The sequence below is a fragment of the Heptranchias perlo genome, chromosome 9 (assembly GCF_035084215.1).
Source record: "Heptranchias perlo isolate sHepPer1 chromosome 9, sHepPer1.hap1, whole genome shotgun sequence".
Taxonomy (NCBI): Eukaryota; Metazoa; Chordata; class Chondrichthyes; order Hexanchiformes; family Hexanchidae; genus Heptranchias; species Heptranchias perlo.
Window position 1 is genome coordinate 59,767,506 of NC_090333.1, and position 27,462 is coordinate 59,794,967.

A 27,462-nucleotide genomic window follows, 5' to 3' on the forward strand; every position below is an offset into this window, starting at 1 on the left:
AGTTCATTCAGATCTCACTAAAAGTGTTTAAAATGATGGGAGTGGATAGGTTCGAAACTGAGAAACTATTTCCCCTGGTGGGAGAAATCCATAACTTGAGGGCATAATCTTAAAATTGGAGCTAGACCAGTTAGAAGTGAAATTAGAAAGCATTTTTTTCCCCACACAAACAGTTTCCTCAAAGGTTGTGAATGCTGGGTCAATAGAGTTGAGTTACAGATCAGCCATGATCTAATTAAATGGTGGAATAGGCTCGAGGGACTTAACGGCCTACTCCTGTTTCTTTGTTCCTATGTAAATGTAGATTTAATGTTACAATTCATTGTAAAAGGAAATTATACATAATATCATGTTATTTAAACATATTTGTCTTTTATTATACTGCATTTGGATTTGCTGTCAAGCCATGCATAGCATAAATAGACTGCAATTGTTGGGAATCTGAACAATAGTCAGGCAGAATATTTCTCTTTTAAAGTCTGTTCTTTTGCATCATAACATTTTTGTTGCTGAATCAGCAGTGGAACTAGACCCAGAATCCACTGAAAATTCTTCAATCTCTAGGAGCTATAGAATAAATGTTCCAGAAAGAGTTTATTGTGTCCAACTCCCTTCCCAAAATTTCTCTGTAGTCTCTTTAGGTTTCAACATCTTTTATTAAAGTTTGGCTACTGCCAGTTAACATCTCTCCACTTCCATGTCAGCATATCCACAACAAGCACTCAAGTGTTAATGCATTGAGTTTTTTGGTCACATAGGAATCCGTTAGTATGATTAAGAATTTCCAAACTAAAGTACTGAGAAATCCACACATGCAATTTGTTTCCATAGCTTTGAGTGATATGTACAGTTAAAGTTTCAGGTCTCAGAAGCTGGGGTTTGTCATTCCAATCCCTTCACATTCTATGATATAATTTTCTAATCCAGACTCTTGATTGTCTATTTTAGTCACTGTAAACTTAGCCTGAAAGAAAAAAAAATTGAAAACATACAAAATGAGCAACATGTAACCAAACCTTTGTTAAGTGAAACCCATTGTTTCATTACCTTACATGTAATATGACATGGGGCTTTGATTCTATTATACCGTTGCATTCAGGCCCTGTGAAATTTAATGCAGAATGTAGTTTCATAATGTTTTGAAACAAGACTCAAGGTATCATTTTGGTCCAGGTTTATTTTATTCAATAAAAAGAGCTAAATTAAGATATTCCAGAAAAGTGTACAAGGATTACAGTAAAACTTGCTTTTACAAAAGTCAAGTTACAACTCCATTCCGTAACCACTGCTTTCTGACTACCAAGGTCAGTCAGCAACTACTGCATTAGCCTGTCCTGGAAGGGTTGCACAAACATGTTCAAAGTACACCATTCACTGTTTTTCACATACACGTGCACAGTGGATCTGTCTTTGCTCACATGCAATCAGATATGTTATTTGGTAAGGAATGAAGTACTTTACCATGTAATGCAAGACGCATTACTCTGCTAATTGAGGTGCAAGAAGGTCCAAATCTAAATAACGTTGCTCAGGTCAGAGTTTACTTTTTATTTGGTCAAGAAGCTTTGCACATTGGAAGTGCTTGCCAGTTTTATGCTGCAGTTCAAACACCCAGCATTTTATGATTATTTTGCATCTGTATAAAATGTGATGCCTGTAGTGTGACATCTGCGTGCACCAGATGTATTATTTTGATGTGTTATCGCATGCTATTTTACAACAAGATTATTATACAGGAGCATGCAATGCACAATATATTATTCTGCTTCTTAGGTGGACCTATGTCCCTTTAAGGCCGTTGCTATTAAGTAAACACAATCTGAAGTTAAAGTTTATTGCAAATTGGAAAATGATAGCTTATTATAGGCTCCAAGTCATTGACTGGCTTTTTTCCCCCCCTCTTAAAACATTGCTTTGTTCTGCAACAAACGGATATATCTGGTGCTTGATGTCTAGAGTATGATGTCGACATGTGCAAGGGAGACACCCACAAAAAACAAGGCTTTTTGATTTTTAATAGCAATTTTCCCATGGCATCACTCATGGTAAGTCAAACAATATTCTTTTTGAAAGACAAATGTTATACGTGTAATGCAAAATTATTCTGCTGGATAAGTTCAGCTATATCCCTATTTGGCCACAAAGCCCTCATTTTTAAATAAAGCCTCGGGTCATTCAGATTTTGTTTGGTCAGAACATTTTGAAAATAATTTCTGGCTCAGAATCAAAACAGCATTATAAGATTTTGCATCCATAAAAATGCACAACATCTGTGTTTACAGACGACTCAGTTTTAATACAACATTGACCTCCTGTGGTATTGCTCATGGCAATTAGAGGATAAGCTGCTTTATACCAAGTATAAAATGGATTGCACTGGTTTATATTGAGATATCGGAACAACATTTAAATAGTCCCACTCGTATTTATATCTTTATAAATAATTTCAGAGACAGAGACATATCCAGAATGGGCCACGAAAGCAGGAAACAGAGACCGAAAATCAGGGTAGGGAGGTGGTGGCATCACCAGGTCCAAGAAAGCACTAAAATCCCTAATAGGCCTTGGAAATAGTGACCTGTGACGTTCAGGAGCATTGGGGTGGGGGGGGGGGGGGGGGGGGGGAGGGGAGAAAGATAAAGAGAGAGAAGCAAAGCAGGCCCAAGCCCATGGTAGTTGATGAAACAGCGGAGGGGGAAAGAGGGTCAAAACAGGCAATGAGCGGGTGGCCTGATAAGCAAATTTGCAGATAAAGGAAACCTAAAACATCTTGAATTTAAAAGTAGAAACTATGTTTAAAATAGATATAGCTCAGAGATCAAATAAATTGGAAAAAAGCAAGATGGCAGAAGAGCTGCAAGAAAGTCCTGAAAGCTGCTCTACAGAAATGCGATTGCACCATGAGTTTCCATAGGCATTTTCCATTATAAATGTGGACAGAGGAATTCATAATAGAAATAAAAGAGGCAAAGTGCAACAAAAATGGCAAGTGCTGCTGACATAAGATTTTTTTTTAAAAAAGAGATGCAGTTAAATGGCAGGAATGGATGATGTAATGAGTTACAACACCGTCTTTCCCCCATTCGGACAGACTCAAATCCTGCCTACATTAATGGGATAAAGTCTCATCTCACCCCTGGCTACAAGATTCCCCAGTAAGAATGAGTTTTGGCAGTCTCAGTTATTGCTTAATCTAGGCATACAACATAAAACTGACAAATTGACACTATGCAAAGTGACAAGGATGGTTTATAAGCCATCCAATAGAAATGCCACACTGGTGTTGTTCTTAGGGGCTGGGCTGTTGCATATTGTCGAGTTAGAGTACAACAAACTTTACTCTAACTGTGGTGTATTTGGCCTGGAAGTGATTTAGGGTTAGTCTAAAAACTGTTTTACTCTGCATCTAATCCTGTACAGTTTGACCTGGGACTGCTTGATATTGACAATGTGTCCCGAAGTGACAAAATGTTCCATTCCCCAGCAATGACATCTCATCTTAAGCACAAACATTCACCATACAAAGAAAATTGATTTTAATAGCATTATGCAATATTTTATTAGATGACAAGAATACTGACCTTGGTTAGCATTTCTGCAAAATGAATAGCAGTCTGGGTGTGAAGGGTCAAGGGTCCACTTCTTACTTTGGAGACACCATTAGCCAGGGCCATGAATATGATGACCTGAGCAGAAGAGAAATGTAATTGAAAAGTTTTATGACTATATGAGACTAACACATCAACAATCACTCAGACAATTCCCTATGTCTTTCACCTGGGGCTAGACACAGAAGTAATGTACCTTGTGGAACACTCAAGAAGCTCGACACCATCCAAGATAAAGCAGCCCGCTTGATTGGCACCCCATCCACCACCCTAAACATTCACTCCCTTCACCACCGGTGCACTGTGGCTGCAGTGTGCACCATCCACAGGATGCACTGCAGCAACTCGCCAAGGCTTCTTCGACAGCACCTTCCAAACCCGCGACCTCTACCACCTAGAAGGACAAGGGCAGCAGGCGCATGGGAACAACACCACCTGCACGTTCCCCTCCAAGTCACACACCATCCCGACTTGGAAATATATCGCCGTTCCTTCATTGTCGCTGGGTCAAAATCCTGGAACTCCCTTCCTAACAGCACTGTGGGAGAACCGTCACCACACGGACTGCAGCGGTTCAAGAAGGCGGCTCACCACCACCTTCTCGAGGGCAATTAGGGATGGGCAATAAATGCCGGCCTTGCCAGCGACGCCCACATCCCGTGAACGAATAAAAAAAATACAAAAGAACTATGCAGTTATTTTTTTGATAAAATATAGTCAATGTTAAAGAACACTTGCAATTACAAGTGACAAAAATTACCATTGAGTCAAGATGGGCACAAAGACCTCCCTCCTCTTTTCCCCTATCATGTATGTACATAATATAGATAAAGCAGTACAATGAAGCCAGTTCAATATACAAGGAAAGTTTTATTGCCTTTTAACAGTTTCAGATAGTATATGCAAGAGACAAGTTTGACTCAAGCAATCACCATATAAAGTTCCAGCCCTAGGCAGGCACTACATGGACAATCACTTTTGTTATCCAGAGCTTTTATTTATAAATGTGTTTTCTCAATGCAAGATGACATTTTTTTTGCTTTCAGATATCAGTTAAAAATAGATTTTCCTGCTTGAGGTAATGTTCATATGGATTATATTTGCCACATGGTGTTAGGGGCTAAAAATAGACTTTAGCAAAGTTTCTATTCCCCTCTCTCATTTGGAAAAAATCTGCAGACAGCTGTGATAGTGAGAAGCACTATGCTGTCAGCTGTACCACAGGTGCTGCCTTTTGTGCTCCCACTAATGGAAGGATGTGCTCCACTGAGATCTACCCAGTTGAAGCCCAGTGGTTTCATAGAAGACAAAAAAATACTTTCAAAAGCAGGACCAACAATAAGAAGAAAATTAGTTAATAACACAATGTATAGGAGTAAACACTTCGCTACAGTCACTTTCTTCAAAACAAAGGTTGATTTTAGCCTAAAAGTCACTGTATGGCAGCACTCCTTCATGCCCAACCAAAATGTGGTTCCTCCATACTTTTAGATTTTATTGTTTTAATTTACAAAAGTTACTTGCACATCAATACTAATAAAAATTAATTAGTATTGGATGATACATCATCCAAAACAGATGTTTTTTGTTTTGTTCTGGTGAAATGGAGAGGAATTACATGTGACTATATGAAATTCCACTGGGCGCCCACTTCAGAAGTTCTGCATGAGACTATTGCAGCAGAACTTATGAGGCATTATTAGGGGGGGTGCTGCGCATTGGACTATCAATATGCAGCAATAAGCAGTGGAGTGGCTTAAGTTCACCCCCTCCTGAAATTTACTTATCTCAGTCACGCTGCACAGTAGTGCCAGTGGAGGCAGTGAGACCAGAGCAAAGGGAGGGAGTAAATAATTTTTTTAAAAAAATTTAGGGTAATGAATCCTTACCAAAAACATATTTAGGTTTTAAACATATTGAAATAATCTAATAGCCTCTACCTGGTCCTGCAAGTACTGGTCCACGCAACCACCATGTCGAAGATTCATCATCAGCATCTCTGCAGCTTCGATTCCAACTTTGTCTGCAGCAACTCCTGTATTTCAGAAATGGTCTAGTCTCAGTATTTTTACTTAATCTGTGGATCTTGTTTTTTCAATTCTTCAAAAGCACTGTTTTTTCATGTCTTTCACAAGTCCAACAAGCACTAACTATCTCTTAATGGCTCCACCCTTAGTTCTGTTACATTACTACCATTATTGCCTCACCATAGCCTCCATTGCTGAAACTGCCAGGGAGAAGCTTGGTGTCAAATTTTGTCTGATGATGCTCCTGTGAAGTGCCTTGGGACGTTTTACTATGTTAAAGGTGCTATATAAATGCAAGTTATTGTTGTAGATTAAGAGCAGCTTGGTACAACCATTTGCTATTTATTCCCTGCTAATTTTACATTTAACACTATAAATAATCTTACCTCTTTTACCAAGGGCAGATCCTGCGAAGATACATCCTGTAGATGTTTCAGCACAAACACTGGAAAGGGGAAAGAAACTAAGACTAGAAATGAGAACTATTTTAAAAAAGCAGTTTCTACAAATTACACTTAATTGATCACTGTGAACTGATCAGAATTGCCTCCTAACCTTAACGAAGAGCAAGCTTTCTTGCAAGTAATCATGGAAGCACTTTGCCAGAGACCCGAAGCCTCTTAGCTCGATTTTAATATATTTTTTATCTCCTCCAAGTAATTCTCTGTACCACATCTCTTAGCTCAGAAGGCAGGAGCACAATTAATCAGCCCTCCGCCGATTCTGATTTTGCCATTAAGGAGCTGCACAAGTGCAGCCTGGGAAGAGGTGGGAAAAGGTAGCAGAGGGGTCAGACCCCTGGTCCTGGAGTATCACTCTACCTGCAAGTAGAAAGAGTGCTTCGCTTTGATGCTGGTAACGTAACTGAAATCAGGAACTGTGGAAACAATTGCAGCAGCAAACTCATATCCTACCACATCAATGGAGCACCAAGTCAGCAGGCCCGCTGCTGTTATAAAACAACTAATCCTTGATAGGTAAAATTCTCAAATATTCATTTTAGAATGATTTGCATTGTATAATCTCTTTAACATCAGTTTTTTTTTTAAGTAGAAGCACTTGTGACAAGCACACAGAAACCACTTCAACAGCACAGGTTTTATTGAATTTGACAGTGCCCCCCTACTTCAAAAAACACAAGATATCAAGGATAAGAGTCAAGCTGGTAACAGAATTTACTACTGAAGTAACTGAGAATGCACATCTGGAAGGCAGAGGCCTCTTAAAATTAATGCTTATTTCGCAAAGTTAATCTTAATTAACAGTTGTTCTTCATGAAGCACTCTGAATTTGGACTAAACAAAAGGAAAGGCTGGTGTGCAGCCCACTTGTCAAAGAAATGCAACCACTTCACTTCAAACACCACACATCATTTTCACTGCTTGCTACTAATGGTTGAACAGTATAAATATTGAAGCACTGCTTGAAACTGAACTTGAATTGAAGGCAGAGTATCACTGCTCTGTTATACCAGGATTCTGGTGCCACAATCTACGTGCTACAGTTGTGTAAACAGCGCAAGTTCGTATTAAGCTTACTCCTTGAATACGAAGTGATTTTTAAAATTTGTTTCATGTTATTAATAACATGATTAGGGGCACCAATTGTAAAATATTTATTGTCACCTTAATATTGTATTAGAACCACAAAAAGCAAACACAGTAAAACCTGTATAACGGACAATCCCAAAAAACAGACACCTGTAAAAAAAGACATTTATTAAGACACCAAATAACTTGCATGGTAAAATATACAAGAGGCACTCTGAAACTACGGACAGCCTTCAATGCTCCAACCCCCTGTACAACTTAAAACATGGGACACAGCCTGTTGCAAAGCTGCTGTATCTGGAACTTTCACTGAGTCGGGATCACAGGCGTTTCCCCTTGCAGCTGGCAAATCAAATTCTCTTGGGCCCGTCATTTTTGTGAGGTCAGTGTATGCAGGTCAGCGCAAGGCAGCAGCGGGTTTTGTGAAAGAAACGGCTTTTGTGGAATGGGGAGCTCTTTACCCAGTGTGTAATCCATAGTGGCAGAGAAACCGCACTCTCTCTGGGATTGAATGGTTTCACTGCTCTATCCCTGAGATAGAGTGGTTTCTCTGCCGCTATGGATGCTGGGTAAAGAACTCCCCATTCAATAAAACCTGCTGCCGCCTCACGCTGACCTGCATACACTGACCTCACTAGCCACCCCAATCAAGGAAAGCACGTGCCAACAAGAAGAGCCGTCCTTTCCTGCCCCAGCGCTGCCTCCATACACTCTTTCAGCAGTTGCTGCCAGCTCCTCTCCCCCTTTCCCTCGGCTTCTGATGGTGGATCCGTTTCTTTGAGGAGCTTTGGTTTTGGGGAGTGAAGGTGGATGGCTGTCCTGGGTCTCTCTGCCTCTCTATAGAGTGATGGACAGGCCTGCGAGTCCCAGCTATCAGTTTTCCTGCAGACTCACTGCTCGCCCAGAAAACTGCAGTTTCACTCCTACGCATGATGTAACCTGTTGTGTTTTCCCTCCTAAATGTTCTCAATCCGTTCTAAGACTTGCCTTTGAAAGCTTCAATATACCAGCACAACCTGTCATCACACTTTCCCCCTCTTTTTGTCCTGTGATGTCCTAATGCTGGTAAGTAGAACTTATGCAGTTCATTACTGAAGTTACACTCTGCTCCAAGTGAGAACGGTCTGAAATGAAACAGGGAATTTAGACTGCAACACTAACGTGAACAGAGGTGAACACACCCGGTGTGTGTGAGGGGGATTCTTAGCATTGTTGCAGCTGATTGGGTGCTGATCGTAATCTCAGCTGGTTCTTCAAGACTGTTGGGAACATTTTTTATAATACATACAATGACCATTTTGAAAATAAGGACACCTGTTTAAAAAAAAACAGCTGTTGCCTGTGCCTATGGTGTCGTAATTTACAGGTTTCACTATAATTCACTATTTGACCTTGTGGATCTGATCAGGTACTTATAAGGTTCTTCTATAATCAAGCTGTCATAACACTCAAAAATCAAAACATATCAGTAACTGAAGGCCAAAAGCTGTGAGTTGGTAGTCAGGTTATGGGGCAAGGTTGACAGTTACACAGGACGAGTGGGAAGCCCTCTTAACTAATTCTACCACTGAGAAAGGAGGGTCTGCAGTGAACACAATTCCACTGGGTCTGCAGTAAACACAATTCCAATGAAGCTGCATCCAGTTCATCAGACACAAGTAAGAACTTGCACTTAAAGGCAAGTGTGGCTTCTGAGACTTCCACTAGTGTTAAATCTACTGTGGTTGTTCATTTCCTGAACCCACTTGACCCCCAGAAAAAATTCAAACACTAAAAACTGCAGTAAGAGGTTCATGATGTACTAGAATCTGGTAGCTCTAAAAATCTTAGTTAAATTGGAATAAAAGAGCTTCTCATTCATATACAATGATAAATTATTGCTTCTTACATAATTCCATTTCCGTTCCCATAAGCCTTGTCCTTGGGCTCCTGCACAGACTGGATATTTACGTAAATGTCACGCATTTCTTTTCTGACGCAGCGAACAGCTGCAGATGCCATCTCACTTGCAAGCTAATAATAGAGAAAAACAGTATCAGTTCATCTCCAATCTCAGCATGATTCACTGTTTTTAAGGTAACTGGATTGTTGCAGCAAATGAATTCTCATTGCTCAAAAAATAACATTTTTGCCACCTCCAGAACTCTTTGTGCAAATTTGCAGTACTCAGTAGCAAATTGTGTTACTCGCAATAAGGGTAGTAATTTGAGATCAGTAAGCTGTCATATTGTGCCAAAATCACTTGTTTTTACTGCTAATGTACGTAATGAGTTTAGCATTTGGTAGTAATTGTGGCAGCCCAGAGGTTAGGAGTTTAAATCCTACCATTATAAATTGTGAAACTGAATTTAATAAATCTGGTAATTTGTGGGCTAGAAGAAAAATGTCCAAAAAAGCTGCCGGATTGTCAAAAAACATGCCACCCCTACCTGGTCTGGCGGACAAGTGACTATAGTCTACATTACGTGGTTGACTCTTATATCTCCAAAGTGGCCTACCAAGCCACTCCATTGTATAAACAATTGCTACAAAAAGGGAGCCCACCACCACCACCACCACCACCTTCTCAGCATCACCCACATCCCCACAACAAATTTTTTTAAAATGCCCTTCAAAAATTACTGCAAGCGATGTGCAATCCCAGTTTAGAGCTATATTATAAATTTTCCTTTGTTCTTGAGAATAATTTCTTGCCTGGAACCATTTCTAAATGGTCAGTGTATTAGTGCCACAGGTGCAGCAGATGCAACCATCACTTACTGTAATCAATAGCACAAACTGACCAACACACTTCACATTGGCCCAGTGCTTGTACACACCAGGCTTACATTCCACATATACTTTTTCTACCCTTCCCGTAACCATTTGATACATTGCTCTCATTAAAACAGAAGCCACCAAAAAATTTTATTTTGTCAAATGGAATCTTGAGCACCTTAATGAACAACTAAAACAAGGTTTGTAAATAGGAAAAATAGTAAAGCTACACTTATGACATCCAAACATGGTAATAAGAATTTTCTTACTTTATACGGCAGAACTCCAGCAACAAAGGCTCTCCCATGAATCTTTGTAATTGTTCCTCTTTCTGTCATGTTTATTGGAGTAAGCTGTTTTACTGGAGACATTTTTACTCTCACCTCACCACCACCCTTTGGATAGTAACCTCTGTAAAACACAAAAGAGTCCAGTGGCTCAAACACAGCAGTCATCACCTTCAACAATTTCAACTGCCTTAATGAATTTACATCATAGTGTCATGAAAGTACAAGGTGAAACAGAATTACTAAGTGGGTAAATCAAGTGTCCCAGCTCCAGATCACTACCCTGCCAGAAAATGCATACATTTGGATAAGTCACAGCTTGGTTGTGATGCCCTTTTACTGTTGAATACCATATCATACTGTTGAATGTTCACCATTTTGGTTTATACATGAAGAATGGTCACTTGAGTAAGGTATGAGAAGGTACCTAGTGTTGTGCAGCCATAGCCCAGCAGGAGTCAGTGCCTTCAGAAGACAGAAAATTGATGTGCCCACTCCATGTATTGTAATGGACATTAACAGATCAAAAGAGTTTCTAATCAATATTGGATAGAAGACAAGAATTTATTTCTGCTTTTTTTGTTTACAAAACAAATTCACACTTGTTACACTCCAGCGCAGCACTGAGGGAGTACAGCACAGTCAGAGGTGTGTCTTTCAGATGAGACGTTAAACCGAGGTCCCGTCTGCCCCCTCAGGTGGATGTGAAAGATCCCATTGCACTATTCGTAGACAAGCTGGGGAGTTCTTCCCAGTGTCCTGGCCAATATTTATCCCTCAACCAACTTCACTAAAAAAAATTATTTGGTCATTATCACATTGCTGTTTGTGGAACCTTGCTGTGCACACATTGGCTGGCTGCCATGTTTCCTACATTACATCAGTGACTACACTTCAAAAATACTCAATTGGCTGTAAAGCACTTTGGGACATCATGAGGTCATGAAAGGCGCCATATAAATACAAGTCCTTCCTTCCTTTACATTGTCCTTATTGTCACAGGAAAAGCTAATGGTTCTCTCATTTGGTAGTCCTTAGTTATTTATAAGTTGTTCCATTTACAAGTGCCAAATACAAAGCCAATTTGGTAAAGTTGTATTCCACAATGTTAATAGGTCTGGTAAAATTCAAAAGGGTAATATACATCAGTTTAAGTACAGAATTACAAATTTCAGGTCTGCCTTAGATTTCTCTCCGGCTCACTCTTGTAAATGGACTCTACATCTTATATTCAGCAGTGTGCCCATACTGCCCAATAGCTAATCATACGATACTATAACCCAGGGCTGCAACAATATGACTCCCTTGTGACTTTCATGTGCCCTCATAATAGTTTCTCCCGATCTTTCAGTAGGTGGACTGAAAATGCTTGAGACACTATTTGTATCTGGCCTCGTTATTTTTTTTTACACACAGGCAAATGAACATACAAAATAACCGTTATAATCAAAACTCATTTACTTTATTTAACTTCAAACCCCTCCTCCTTACTAAGAAAAATAAGAAAATAAGCTGCTTTACATTGCATTAATACTGCTCACTAATACTTTCTTTTGGTCAATCTAGCAATGAAACAGACAAAAGCTTACAAGGGTTTGGATGGCACTAGACTTACAATAAACTGCCTAGGCAGAGAGGAAGAAAGGGATAAACAGTAAAACAGGAATAAGCAGTAAAACGGAGGCAGAATTTTCACCTGCATCTCTTTGATTTTAACCCAAGTAGAGACCGGGGTGGGGGGGGGTCACATCCTATAAAGAAGCTTACTGGTATGGAGCGAGAGAGTTCAGAATTTTGAATTTTTAGTCAATAGTAAATGGATAAGGTAATAAAATAAACAAACATTCTTAGGCCACCCATTTGTAAGCTTCCTACAATAAAAAGAAAGTTGTTTAATCCAATATATTTGACTGGCCTCCTGACACTGTTTACAAGTACCTATCTCACAGAGACTAAAATACCACCATATCATAGAATCAGAGAATAACATAGCTATACTTGAGCTAACTTTTACAGAATACACTACAACTCCCTCCAGGTCCATTTAGAAGATGGAAAGGGCAAAAACCTGGTCTGTGTCCCCCAAAAACAGCCAAGATTCAGGATTTACTATTTGGAGATCCATAGCATAAATGCATTTTCCAAATATTAAAAAAAATAAAGTCATGGTAACTTTTAATGCTGCACTTGGAATGAAGCACTTCACAGTTGTGTTTTTAGAAAGAATTATTTTTACAAATCAAGGTGAAGGAGATCAATGTGGATAATGGAGCATTTTTTACTCAGATCAGATACAACACAGACCAGTTATACAGATCCCTCAGCTCCGTTCCAATAATGTGCTCTATCCCCAATCTCAGAACCACCTTTTATTGCACTAGTCTGACACTTCCATGTCCCACATCATACTCAGCGAGAATCAACTTAGTGCCAAATTGTAGGCCAATTTTATGTTAAATGCTACGCATGAGAAATAAAACATTGGGCTGTTTTTCACAAGGTAATATATTGAGAATTATTCACACAATGTTCCTATCGAGCAAGGAATTTTATAGCTGACTGCGATTTCAAAATACAAGAATCATTTCCATGCTCAGTAGTAGGACTTGGGTAAAAAATCAACATCAGCTGGTACTAACTTAGCTCTTTTCCCTCAATGGTGAAGACAGTCATTCAAATGATTGTGTATCAGCACATTTGCTTGTTCCAGTACAAATCACCCACCTATATAAAACTTTCAAATTCCTGTCCTTTATACCCACCTCATTTTTAATTCACAGTTGAACTGAAATCCAAACTTTTCAATAATTGGTTTAAATACCTGAAATACAGAAAGTTTGATTAATTCAAAATTTCTAAGTCAAAATTTAACTGACATATCTATTTATTTTTATTGCAGCTACCATTAACCCATACTTACTGAACAAAAGAGATTGCTACACAAGCCTAACTAGTGTCTTCAGGGTTAAAAGCTGGCAGCTAAGATTCGAATGTTTGCACAGTCAGAACGTATGCTGCAATCATTTTAGGTCCTGCTTCTCTGGCAACATTCAAACTGGGAGGATCATGCAAGCAACTTGCTCCCTGCCTCTGCCACAGCTGCATTTGAGCTGATTGTTGGGGAATACATTTAACGATTCAGAATAACTCCCTCCATGCCTGTTTCAAGAATGAGGAGGGCAAGTGTGCAGCCTCCACCCCCACAACACAGTCAAGATTCAAGATTGACTATGTGGGGACAGAACATGAATCCAATCCATACTTCTCTGAGTTAGAGAGAGTGAAAGAAGAAAAAAAGCTAGGCTTCCCATGCTAAATTTCATTCAAGCATCCTTGCTGGAAAGTGCTTCTGTGCAGATGTCAGTTGTTTTAGGATCATGCTCAGTTGTGATGCTCTCCAAAACCAGATAGCCTGCCAACACTTACTATCTTGGCTCACACTAGGGTGAAGTAACAGAGGAATGCCGTACAACAAGACCTATTTAGCCAAATACTCTACACAATTTTAAGATAATCTTATCACAGGATTAATTTAACTTAACTGCTTTGTGTGCAGGACAATTTCCCATCCAAATATAACACATGCACACACCCCAACCCCGAAAAATACCAGACAAGACTCATTAAGCTTGGTAGCACATAGATGCATGGAACTAATACAGCAGAAACCATGGCACTGCATTTTTAAAAACGTTAAATGCTTTCATTGATCTTCCAGTCAATCTGCTTAAATCAACCAATATTACTTATTAAAAGAGGTTTTTTAAATTAAAAAAACAACTTCTTATGCAGTGACTGTTCAATCAAAAGACCATGGTACTGAACAGTGAAACTGAACTGTTAGTGCGGGACAATGGTTCTGCGAAAATGGCAGGATACAGGTCCACTTCTCTGTAAAACAAGGCCCTGATCGCAATCATGCTGCCAGGAGACATATGCTAAGAGAGGGAAATCATAGGTATCGTTACTACCACAAAAGTCAGGCTCAAGAGCAGTTTGAAAGGTCCCCGTGAGTTGGTCAACTGTCCTCTTTGCCAAAGCAATATGGTTACAGAGACAGAGGGTTCAAAGAAAGCAAACAAAGAAAATTGGACACAGATTTATATAAAAAAATATATATATAAATATATCATCTCTGCATCCAATTTTCTTTGTTTGCTTTCTAAAAAACACACATGCAAAAAGAATTAAAATCCAACAAGATCGTACATTTGTAAACCAATACCATAATAAGATTAAAAAATACTGTCTCTAGGAAAGCAAGATAAGACTAGACTACATTATTCTATGATACATAGCTGCAGTATTTTCTTCACAAATCAGCGCGCACCATACTAGCTCTTACTTGTAAGGTATAGTCGATTTGTGGAGCCATCTCAGCGTTGGTCCCTCCTCGTAAAACCAGTTCTGATGGAGAAGCAGCAAAGAGTACACATGGAGTAGAGACCTGCATTAATAGACAGACGCTCCTAGAAAACAAAACACTCAACTGACCTTCTAGTTTAATGGCATATCAGAATGCAATCACTGTGCATGACATACATCATTCTGAAAAAAAATCAGCACATTTAGACAGCTCACACAAGTTTCTCAGGAACTCTGTAGGTAGACAAGTTAGCTTTTTTTGTGATGAAAAGGCTCACCTAACAACAACCTTTTCAGGAATACAGTCTGGTGATGAGTGACAGGTTCTTATAGTGCTGCCTATAAAATGACACCCACCCCCCCCACCCCCCACCCCCCCCAAACTGGGACACTTTGGGAAATTGTGGAACTTTCATCAAATTGATGTCAGCTTCAACACAATATTCTAAATAGCAAAATATATTCAGTTAAATTTTAAACAATTTAGCATAAAGGGCACCAAGTTGACAGCTCCCTCACTAAATTTCAGAAAGATCCAAGAAGCTGTTTCAATGCTTGTACTTATTTTCTAATGTTGCCATATGGAACATTCCACAAGCAAGATTTTTGTTGCCCCGCTCTGACAACAATATCACTCAAGATCAAGCACAACTGACTTTTCATTGATTACATATTTTAACATTAATTTTAGGACGCAATCTCCAAAATTTGAACTTTAAAAATATTAAGTAAGCTTGAGTTAACAAAATATCTTTTAACACATTTGCACACTGCACAGGAATTAGCAAGAATTAGAGTATAAAAGACTTGGAACCTAAAAAGTGAGTACATTTCATAATTTATGTCAAGTATCATGACATGACATTTTGCATCATATATATATAAAAAATCATGAACTGTGCTAATGAGTAACTGCCAATTTTTCTCCTTTTGTAACTAGCTCACCTGGTGTCTCCATGTCCAGCAGCTTCAGTGTCCCTGAACCATCAACATGGATTGTAGCTTGCTACCTGCTCCAATCCCATTTGCTATTTTTCCTCAGTGCTGACTAAGTTGCCTCTCCTTGGCCTTGCGCTTGCAGCAACAGGGAGTGCTATGGAGGAGGGGTTATTCCATATCACCAGCGAAGGGAATAGACCATTTTCCCTAGATGATGAGCCGTCCCAACTTTACAGCGTCCTTTTCGACCCCAAGTTCAGCTTCCGACCCCATAATCCTCTCCATTACAGGGACTGCTTACTTCCACTTCCACAACATGACCTGCCTCTCTGCCCCTACCTCAGCCCATCTGCTGCTGACAACCTCATCCATGCCTTTGTTACCTCCAGAATCAACTAAGCTAATGCTCTCCTGGCCAGCCTCCCATCTTCCACCCTCCATAAACTTCAACTAGTCAAAAACTCTGCTGCCCGTATCCCATCCTCCTCACCCATTGTCAGTGTCCTTACTGACCTATTGGCTCCCAGTCCCCCAATACAGTCCCCACCGCTTATAATGGGCGCATTGGTGTCAACACGATTTTCCCGCTATAAGCAATTGATGGTAAAAGTGCAAAGTGTCGAAGTGTCAAATAAAAACTCTGCTAAACCTTTAAGAGTAATTTATTTATTGTACTTAAATCTGGTCTAGCTTCCTTGCTTTGCCAGCCCAAAAGTTTCAAGGACACAGCTCTTAAGCTGCTGGCTGTTAGATTGAAACAAGCTGACCACGGCGCACTACCTAACATCCAATATTATAGTTTCTACAGGTTCACCACACTGACCACCAAAGAGACCTACTGCCGATCACTGGCGCTGTGTCCTTCTCAAAAGTCTCAGACAGAACGGCAATTAAACACAGATACAAATAGTGGCACAGCAGTACTGAGGCACTCAGCTCTGTATTTGAACAATTAACAGTACTTAATCGCACTTTGAATTGCCCGAAATAGCCAGCGTGCTTAATGTGTTAAGTGGCGCTTTTGTAATTGATTTCAATGGAAATGGCAAATGGTTAGCACAATTTGTCCGATATAGGCGGCAGCCCGCAATAAGCATGGACGGTTTAAGTGGTGGGGACTGTATCTCAAATTTAATTTTTTTATCCACATATTTAAATCTTTTCATGGCCTCACCCCAACTCTAAGTTCCTCCAGCCCAATAACAGTTCCCAAAGACTCCGTTCATCTAACTCTGACCTCTTGTGCAACCATTTCCCTCCCTTTCCTCCACCATTGGTGTCCATGCCTTCAGCCACCAAGGCCCAAGGCTCTACAATTCCCTCCCTAAATCTCCCTGTCTCTCCACCTCACTCTCCGCCTGTAAAGACCTCCTTAGAATCCACCTCTTTGACCAAGCATTTGGTCACCCCTCCTAACATCATCATCTTTGGCTCACTGCCCATTTTTTCCTTGCATAGCCGTGAAGAGCCTTGGAACGTTTTTCTGCACTAGAGGCACTATATAAATACAAGTTGCTGTTGCAGTAAATACTCTACATCCAAGAAGGAGATGGGTTTAAAGCTAAGTCTGGACATTGATGGGAAGAATCTCAAAAACATAGAGCAAAGGGAGAGAAAACAAAGTGACCTGTGATGTGAAGTTGTCATTGTTTACAAAGCAAAGATATTTTCACATTTTTGCTTGGTCAATTACCTATAAAGTACAATATACCATAATAAAGATTACTCAATATCTATGCCGCTATGGCAGACGTCTCTACTCACCTCCGTCTACACAGGGACAGAAAAAAAAGTCAAGCCTTCTGCAATAGTCTAAGTAAAGACAGTGGCTCAATTCCCAGTTGGGTAGCAGTTGGGGTGCTACACTTAGCTCCAGAGTCCCTGTGCTGGGGGAAAGGAACCATCAGACAAGGTTTCCACTCCTGATCACGATCAAGAGATTCCTGGTGGAAACTGCACGTGTGGGCAATTTGGGTGAGGACAAAAGTTAGACTCAGCTGTGATCCCTTCAAGGTAAAATTGAGTGTTAGCAGGCTGTATCTTCAGTCACACATCTAGAATAGCTATAGCGAGTTACTGCAAGTCTGCCTGCAGCCGTGAAATCTGAACGCCTCCTCTTACTAAGACCCTCAGATTCCGTGGTGCTGACACAGGCTTTCCTACCATCTTCAGTTGCTCAAGTGAGCTCACACTCTAATACTTTACTGCAATAGACTCTCAGTAAATTATTTCCTTAACTGCAGCAGTTACCAGGCTGAATTAATGACTTGCATCATTCAGATTATATTTTTCAGCCAACATTTATCAAAAGCCCTGGTAATTAGGGTTTTAACAAAAAAAACTTTTTTTTTGCAAAATTGTCAATGTTTGTTGGCATTCTTCTGAGGGCCAAGATGTGAGGCTCCACATCAAATGTAAAAACAGTACTGACCTATGCTTGTATTAATGAGGACAAGGAAAATCAATTGATTATCCCAGTCCTGCTATATAGTTAGGCTCCTACTTTTTGTTTTCCTTAAATAAAAGTTAACCCAGCATCAGAACTTATGCTTACCCCGCTGTTTTTGTATCTGCAACGTGGTTTCCTCCATTGATTTTACCAGGAGAGAAGGAGATTTCTGTGGAACCTACTTTTGCTCCTTCAAGACGACCATCACATAAATCACAAATCATTTCCAGTCCTGACAGATGCTGCGGCCTTAAGATCAAAACAATTTTTTTTTAGTATTTATACAAACTAGGCTGTTATGGCTTTTGCATGTGAATTTTTGTGCTCTTTAAGATGAGGAATGTTAGTACTTAGCACCCAGGGTCTGCATTAAGGACACCACAGTTGGGTGCAGAATAAACTTCCATCCATTCTGCCTCAACAATGTGCCTCGGACACAATCACAGAAGAATATCCCTCTTTTTGCACCAATTTAATATTCTTCTATTTCTGACACTAGTCATCTGTAGCCTTAAGTGAGACTGCAAATTATGGCCAAAATAAGGGCACTTTTCTGCTTTGGGTCCATCCACACCCATTGGGAACTGCTTTCGAGCCATCCAAACACATCTTAGATAGGATACTTAAAGCCAGCAGATGGATGAAACCTTCATCTCATTGGACTAGGCTGACTTTAAACCACAACTCAGTCTCCCCACAGACTTGGTTTCATGAATAACAACCAACTATTATCAACATTTAACAGACAAATTCACAGACACCCTCAGTTCACTGGTGATAAATACTTTCCAGCTGGATATGACCTTTCTAAATTATTTAACTTGGGTACTTATTAAAAAGGCTTTTTTTAAGCCTTCACTTTAAAAAAAACAGAAGTAAATGTAAGAATATTTTATAGATGTGACGATTTGCCTTTGGCCTGGTTGCTAAAGTAGGGACTGATAGTACTTTTTTTTAAAAATGAGAATTTAAGCCTGATCACCCAGGTTTAAGTATAATTACCCAATATTGCAGGTCTGTGGCAAAAATTGGGAGGAGGAACAAGCCAATGATGAAACTGAGCTTAGGACCATCACAGAAAGGATAGAATCCAAGAAAGAAACAGCTGGAATCTGATGAATGAACAGTAGCAATAAATAGAAACTGTAAATAATGCAAATCTAGAATAAAAACAAAATGCTGGAGAGGAATGAACAGTTACTGTTTAATGGGCTTCTATCTGGATTGTAGAGTGATGGGATCACAAAACAAGCTTTCCTGTTTTTGTTTAACTTATGTGGTGATAGTCAGAGTATCACAGGTGGAACTGAAGGACTTTCAGACCTGGTGATAGCTGCCATTCAGAATATCAATTAAAAGTTCTTCTAGTATATATAAATAGTACTGTTGTCACCAAGTTTATTTAGCAAATATAGGTACCAATATAACACTGCAGGAAAACCAGTAAAATGCATTTAAATCACTACCTTTATGTGCCAATATACTTCTTGTCCAATATTCTTAATTCATCACCTCAAATCACCCCAGACATTAACAGTGATAGATCTGTAACCACCAACACTTCACCCTTATATTATAGACTTCAAAATGCTCTCTCCAGTCCCAAGCCAAGTTTGGAAAGACAGCATCTATAATTGTATTGCTGGCCATTTTCACATTTAAAGTGAAAGTTTCATGTTCACCATTAGACTTTACTGAAATCTTACTGACAAAAACCAAAGGAGTCCACACACTTTCATATGACTTGTCTGGCATTTGGCATCTCTCCCAATAGCACAGGGGAGCCTGGATTATGCAGCAAACAGTATCTTACAACATTAACCAAAATCATTGCCTGCATGGCAAATCAGCTGTGGCTCCTCCTTAGCATTCTGTATATAGCATGGATAGAAATGGCTATAGGACAGGGCTAATGGATATTTTTTCAGATTGGCAGGATGTCAGTAATAATGTACCACAGAGATATATGCTGAGACCTCTTCTTTTCCATTTATATACAAGATTTTGACCACAAGTACAGGAGAAATTATATTGAAATTTGCTGATGATACAAAGTTAGGGGACGTGACAAACTGAGCAAGAATGCAAGAGGACATGAACAGGTTATCAGATTGGTACAGTTAGGAACAGATGGAATTCAATGCAGAGAATGTGAAATAACATATTTTTGTAAAAAGAACAGTGAAAGGAAGTAAGCAGTAAGATTCTCAACAGAATGGAAGAACAAAGAATCAAGCTGGTACAAATATATTTGATCTTTAAGGTAGGAGTGCAGGTAGAAGAGGCCCAACAAAAAAAGCAAATGAGATTCTGGATATACGCAAAATACTTACGGGGCAATGATTACAAAAGCATGGAGGCAACATTGAATTTGTACAAGGCATTTATTAGACCACATTTGGAGTACTGCATCCCTTACAGTTACACAAGGGTACAGCAAAGATTCACTGCAATTATACTAGGAACAAAAGCTTATAGTAATGAAGGCTAGAAAAAAACTGGGTCTTTTTGCACTGGAACAGAAAAGGTTAAGACAGAACCTAAACGGAAGTTTTCAAAACTACGATAGGTTTTGAGGCGGCAAGTCTTAAAAGATTCTATGCACTTCATGGAAGTGGTAACAAGGGGACATAAACTCAGGATTATCAACGGAAGAATGAAATGGAAAAATACGTTTTTTTCCCCCCCCCCCCCACACAGGTTATTAGAACATGGTTACTGCAAGTGGTAATTATGGCAAAGATAACATAATTTAAAAAGGAACTGTATAAGAATTTGAAAATAGAAAGTATAAAAGGTTACAGGGAAATGAAATTTGCATAAACAGCTCCAGTTGAAGAACCAGCACTGGCACAATAAACTCAATGGCTTCCTTCTGTGCTGTAATTTCTATGAACTGTACATTCCACTGCTCCCCAATGCCTGCTGTCTACTCACAACACAGCCTTAACCCAGATTTATAATTACCAGACATTCAGTCAGTGGAGCTCCTCAATGGTTGTAAAGATATAAGCATCGCACACTGTGGTATTAGGTCAAACGGATGAAAGGGAAGAAATCAGACACACAAGCTTGTTCATCAATAAATTGATAGCAGACTTGTGGTAACTTACCGCAGCCCAGGTGTGCTTCTCCCTGCTCGTATATTGTGGATTTTTATCTTGGCTCCTAGAAGACAACTTAGTGCTGAGCACACACGTAAAATCTGTCCTCCCTAGAAGAAAATGGCACTTTCATAATCTTAGAACTTTTACACAATACAATAACTACTTGCACTTATATAGCACCTTCAACATAGCAAAATGTTGCAAGGCGCTTCACAGAAGTGTAATCAGAAACAAATGGGCACCGCGCCAAAGAAGGAAATATTAGGAAGGGTGATTGGTCGCAGAAGTGGGTTTTAAGGACATTCTTAAGGAGAGGCTTAGATAATTTCAGGGCATGAAGCTTAAGCAACTGAAGGCATGGCTACCAATGGTGAGGCAAAGGGGGGGTGGGGGGGGGTACTGCACAAGGTGTCAGAGCCAAAGGAACAGAGTTCTGGGAGGGGGGGGGGGGTAATAGGACTGGAGGAGAGTACAGCAACAAAGGCATGGGTGAGAATTTCAGCAGCAAATGGGCTGAGGTAGGGGCAGGTGATGTTATGGAGGTGGAAGTGGATGGTCTCTGTAATGGAGATTTTGGGGTTAGAAGGTCAACTCGGGGTTAAATGGGACATTGAGGTTGCTAACAATCTGGTTCAGCTTGAGACAATGGCCAGAGAAGAGGATGGAATCAATGGTAAAGGAACAGAGTTTGTGGCAGGGGGTTAAAGACAGTGGCTTTTGGTCTTCCCAATATTTAACTGGAGTAAATTGCAGCTCATCCAAGACTGGATGACGGACAAGCAGTCTGAAAACACAGAGGTAGCAGAAGAGTCGAGAAGTGGTGGATAGGCAGAACTGGGTATCATCAGTGTACACATGGAAGTTGACCCCATGTCTGTGGATGATGCAATCAAGGGGTAGCATGTAGATGAAGGAGAGGGGCCAAGGAGAGATCCTTGGAGGACTTCAGAGGTAAAGGTGCGGAGACCAGGAAGACACGCCATTGCTGGAGTTGCTTTGGTTGTGATCGGATAGGTAAAAATGGAACCAAGCGAGGCTGTCCCACTGAGCTGGAAAACGGAGTAGAGGCATTGGAGGAGTATATTGTGGTTGACCATGACAAAAGCTGCAGAGATAGAGGACAAGTAGAGGGGATAATGCACTACGATCACAGCCACAGAGGATGCCCTTCATGACTTTGGGTAGCAATGCTTTAGTGCCGTTACAGGATCAGAAACCTGATTCGAGAGGGGACCGTTTACAATGTCAGCTAACATGGAGACCAGAAAGGGAAACTGGATGATCAGTAGTTTAGTGTGGATGTAGTCAAAGAAGCAGGAGGTGGGGCCCGTGGATAAGATGAGCTTGGAAAGGGCACTAGGAGAGATAGAGAAGGGCACAGTTTCAGAGCTGAGACAGTGGGAAGCAGCAGAAGCAGCTGAACGATGGTCTCAATCATAGTGACAAAAAAGTCCACGAGTACCTAGCACTTCTTGTTGGAGGTGAGGATGGAGAGGAAGGGGTAGAGGGGTTTAAGGAGCAGTGGTCTCTGCTTTTAGCAAAGGAGAGGCCTGGGACCACTGGATGTTGTCCAGACAGATCTGGTGATGGGTGGGGCAGGGAAAAGAGTAGGTATTCCATGCAAAACAACCAAAGTAAAGGTTTTGCTGCATACTACAACAAAAACACTTAATTTAGAAAATCATGTGAATAATTGATGAGCTTCCACAAGATATTAAGTGAGAACATTTTTATTATAGTACTCTTGCCTGATAGGCATCTACTTATATCATTTTCAGAGTGTTCACTAGACTGGATAACAGGGTATGAAGCAGCATTCAACCTCATACCTGAAATGTAGATTTGGAGACGCTTGATGTATTGTTTTTTTCTGCTTCAACCTGGGTTATTTGGAAATTACGAGCATCATCACAAATCTCTCACCTCTACAAACACTTTTGTTCTCTGCTTGATGGGTTCTGCATCAGTTTCCTAGTCTGCCTCACCTGATGAATCATTTGCCAACAGACCAACTGGCAAACAAGCAGTCATGTATATATAAAAACACGAACACCAAGTATTTGGCAGATACTTGCTTGTTCTGTACTGTACATAAAACAGTAAAGTTGGACATAATTGTCCTCTTGTTATTAGCCTGATAGTTGATGATCTGTCAAATGGGTGACCGTAGTTTGATTAAAGGGTTCAGTAAAACCATTGTTCTACGAGTAGTAGGCTGTGGTCATAGCCGGAACTAATAGACACTTAGGCACACAGCATGCAGATAAAGCTTTTGTATAGGTCACGACCTTGGTCATGAAGCACAACCTCAGTCATGAAGCACAACCTCAAAAGGCTCCAAAGCTGAAAACCACCTGCACAAGAAACTCATGAACACGGTGGGCAGATAATTGTTAGGAACTACTGACTTCCACCCAGTGTGTCAAGGTATTCTGTGCCAATGAAAATGTGCTGATTATCTGTGTTTCAGCAGGTTGATAACCTGCACTTGCCAGAGGTGACACAGGTCCTTAATAGGCACAGAGTGAATGATGGCATCCTAAGGCACCTTGACAGTATACCCATGTGTTGTGCACTATGCTCTGCTACCAATAACTCACACTGATCTATTTGGTCATATTTTGGCCAAAATAACATCCACTCACCAAATCAGTGTGAACGCTTTCTATCACTTAAATTTTATCATCTTCTCGAACAACATCCCATCTAGTGCACAGTGATGTATTCTGCTTTGCAAGATGGAAAACACTTGATCCACAGCCATTGCTTTGTGGTCGAAGGTCCTTGGACAACCCTACTGCAGAAATATATACTCCACGATAGGAAGACCTAAGCTTTTTGTCTCCGTGGCTTGGACCACAGACCACACAAATTTTAAATATGCATACATCACAAGCTGCGGGTAATAACAGATATTGATCTTCTGATTTAGGATTTATTACAATCACCAGGCCTCTGAAATTCAAACAGGATAGTCTAGCAGATAATGTCATAAAATTGCAAACTGAACAGAATCACCGCCCCCAAGCGGCCGGGATATTAAGGAGAGTGGAGAGACAGCATGGGAAACCCCCCCCCCCACCCCCACAAGCGACGGGATATAAAGGAGAGCGGAGAGACAGCATGGGAACCCCCCCAAGCGGCCGGGATATTAAGGAGAGCGGAGAGAAAGAGAGAAAAAATAATCAAGGAGTGATGTCACAGGACAGCAGGTAGGTGATTGATTGGTGAGCATTATTTTTTGTTTACTTTCTAAGTTAGGGCAGTGAGTTAAACTAAGAGCTGGGAAATTATAACTATTATTTTATTAAATCAATAACTTAAAACTAGATAAAACTAATTAGTTAATGAAACCAAAAATAATCGAGTGAATAAAAACTTTAACAAATTAAATATATAAAACAAGATTAGATAGAGATGGCAGAGCAGATAATGTGTCGTAACTGCAGAATGTGGGAGTTGGTGGAGAACAGCATGATCCCAGGCAACTACATCTGTAGTAGGTGTCTGCAACTCGAGGAACTTCGGCTCAGAGTTGTTGAGCTGGAGTCCAAGCTGCAGACATTGCGATGCATCAGGGAGGGGGAAGAGTTATCTGGACACTTTGATCCAGGAGGCAGTTACACCCCTTCAGTTAGGTAGAGGATTAGATTTGGTCAGTGGTCAGGGACAGGAGGATGTGACTGCGAGTCAGGCAGGTATGAGGACCCAGGATGCAGTGATGGAGAAGCCTCAGTCTTTGACCTCATCCAACAGCTACGAGGCGCTTGCTAACTGTATGGACGAGAACAAAGACTGCAGGGAGGATGGACAAATTGACCATGGTACAGGAGGCCATTCAGTGGGGGGGGGAGGGGGGGGGGGGGAGAGTAAAAAAGAAATGCATTTGAGACAGTTTCCTAGAACAATACATCATGGAACCAACCAGGGAACATGCTATTTTAAATCTTGTCTTATGTAATGATACAGGGTTAATTAGTAGTCTCATAGTAAGGGATCCTCTGGGGAAATGTGATCATAGTATGATGAATGTCACTGAGTTTGAGAGTGATATACTTAAGTGCGAATCTAGAATCTTAAACTTAAACAAAGCCAATTACATAGGTATGATGGCCGAGTTGGCTAAGGTAGATTGGGAAATTAGATATATATATTCCATTGAGAAATAAAACTCCATGGGAAAAGTGAACCATCCATGGCTAACTAAAGAAGTTAAGGATATTATTAGATCAAAAGAAGAAATTTATAATGTTGCCGCAAAGAGTAGTAAGCCTGAGGATTGGGAGAGTTTTAGAAACCAGTGTTAAGACTGGCTAGCAATGTGGTGAAGGAAAGAACACCAGAGCCTGGCCTTTAGTTGCTTCTAAGCCTTTATTCACAGAGTTTCCTCTTGCACACCCCCCGCACACCCTAGCTAAGCTCTCCTATAAAAAGGATCCAGGGAAAGTCCCCAATTAATACCCACCACCTGAATACAATTAACCCCAATTGACACAAATCATACAATTAATAAGCAGCAAAGGATGACCACGAAAGTAATCAAGAGGGAGAAAATAGAATATGAGAGTAAACTAGCAAGAAATATAAAAACATTGTAAGAGCTTCGACAAGTATGTAAAAAGGAAGAGAGTAGCAAAAGTAAATGTAGGTCTCAGAGGCTGAGACAGGAGAAATTATAATGGGGAATAAGGAAATGGCAGAGATAGTAAACAAATATTTTGTATCTGTCATCATAATAGAAGACACAAAAAATAGCAGAAATAGTGGGGAACCAAGGATCTAATGAGAGTAAGGAACTTAAAGTAATTAATATTAGCAAAGAAAAAGTACTGGAGAAATTAATAGGACTAAAAGCTGACAAATTCCCTGGATCTGATGGCCTACACCCTAGGGTTCTAAAAGAAGTGGCTGCAGAGATAGTGGATGCATGGGTTTTGATCTTCCAAAATTCCCTAGATTCTGGAATGGTCCCAGTGGATTGGAAGGTAGCAAATGTAACCCCGCTATTCAAGAAAGAAGGGACAGAGAAAACAGAGATCTACAGGCCACTTGGCCTGACATCGGTAGTCGGGAAAATGCTGGAATCCATTATTAAGGACATGGTAGCTAGGCACTTAGAAAATCATAATAAGGTAAGGCAGAGTCAACATGGTTTTATGAAAGGGAAATCATGTTTAACAAATCTATTAGAGTTTTTTGAGGATGTAACTAGCAGGGTAGATAAAGGGGAACCAGTGGATTTGTATATTTCGATTTTCAAAAGTCATTCAATAAGGTGCCACATGAAAGGTTGTTACACAAGGTAAGGGTTCATGGGGTTGGGGGTAATATATTAGCATGGATAGAGGATTGGTTAATGGACAGAAAACAGAGCAGGAATAAACAGATCATTTTCAGGTTGCAGGCTGTAACTAGTGGGGTGCTGCAAGGATTGGTGCTTAGGCCTCAGCTATTTACAATCTATATTAATGACTTAGATGAAGGGACCGAGTGTAATGTATCCAAGTTTACTAACGACACAAAGCTAGGTGGGAATGTAAGCTGTGAGAAGGACACAGAATCTGCAAAGGGATATACACAAGTTAGGTGAGTGGGCAAGTAGGTGGCAGATGGAGTATAATGTGGGAAAATGTGAGGTAGGAAGAATAGAAAAACAGATTTTTTTTTAAATGGTGAGAAACTATTAAATGTTGGTGTTCAGAGGGATTTGGCTACCCTGGTACACAAACCACAGAAAGTTAACATGCAGCTATAACCAGCAATTTGTCTGGGCTCCCTGGTGCAGAGTGACAGGGCTCCCCGAATCACAGACAATAATTTCCACATCCCGGTCGACAAGAACCAAAACCTCGAACACATCCCTGGCCAGACTAATCTGACCAATACCAGGCTTATTTCTCGCAAGCAATTGCTAACTGTTAAACTTCATTTAATAAAATTCCTGTAAGGTTTTGTTATAATCCACCAACGTTGATACCAACCCGACACACGGGTGCAGAGGCCGCTCCGTGTATGGGGGCGGGGAACTCTATTCTAGAGCAATCCGACCGAGGAGCCTCACTAGAAAAGACCGGCCGCTTTATTTCGCGCTCCTCCCCCAGCTGCAGTCTGCACTGAATCATTTACACAAACCGCTGCTATTCACGTCAAGGCCCCGAAAGTAAGGCCATGGCCGCATGGGCCCGACAGACCGAGCAAGGCCCCCCCTTCGGTTCGGGCCCGGCTCCACACACCACTCACCCCCTCCATTATCCCTCCGTCAATTTCCAAATTGTATTCAGCCATTGTCGCAATGACCGTAAGCAGAGCCCGGCTCAAACAACCAGTCCAACGTCGAACACAATCATCCGCATAAACTCCGCCTCTAACACAG

The 27,462-nt window shown here is 40.5% G+C and overlaps 1 protein-coding gene across 1 annotated transcript; it reads right to left on the reverse strand.

Moving 5' to 3' along the window:
- Window positions 1–636: 636 nt before the first annotated feature.
- rtca (RNA 3'-terminal phosphate cyclase) lies at window positions 637–27,462 on the reverse strand. Its single transcript, XM_067990589.1, has 11 exons — window positions 27,330–27,462; window positions 21,096–21,196; window positions 18,088–18,231; window positions 14,575–14,698; window positions 12,992–13,050; window positions 10,212–10,353; window positions 9,074–9,198; window positions 6,022–6,080; window positions 5,549–5,643; window positions 3,582–3,686; window positions 637–964 (listed from the first exon to the last, which is right to left on the reverse strand). The coding sequence occupies exons 1-11, from the start codon at window positions 27,372–27,374 to the stop codon at window positions 866–868; spliced, it is 1,098 nt and encodes a 365-aa protein (XP_067846690.1). The 5' UTR covers window positions 27,375–27,462; the 3' UTR covers window positions 637–865.

Coding starts and splice junctions, on each gene's coding strand:
- rtca (XM_067990589.1), bottom strand. CDS start 27,374: ATGGCTGAATACAATTTGGAAATTGACGGAGGGATAATGGAGGGG. Junction 3,687..5,548: donor ACCAGTACTTGCAGGACCAG/GTAGAGGCTATT, acceptor TCTTCTGCTCAG/GTCATCATATTCATGGCCCT. Junction 965..3,581: donor TTGCAGAAATGCTAACCAAG/GTCAGTATTCTT, acceptor TTTTTCTTTCAG/GCTAAGTTTACAGTGACTAA.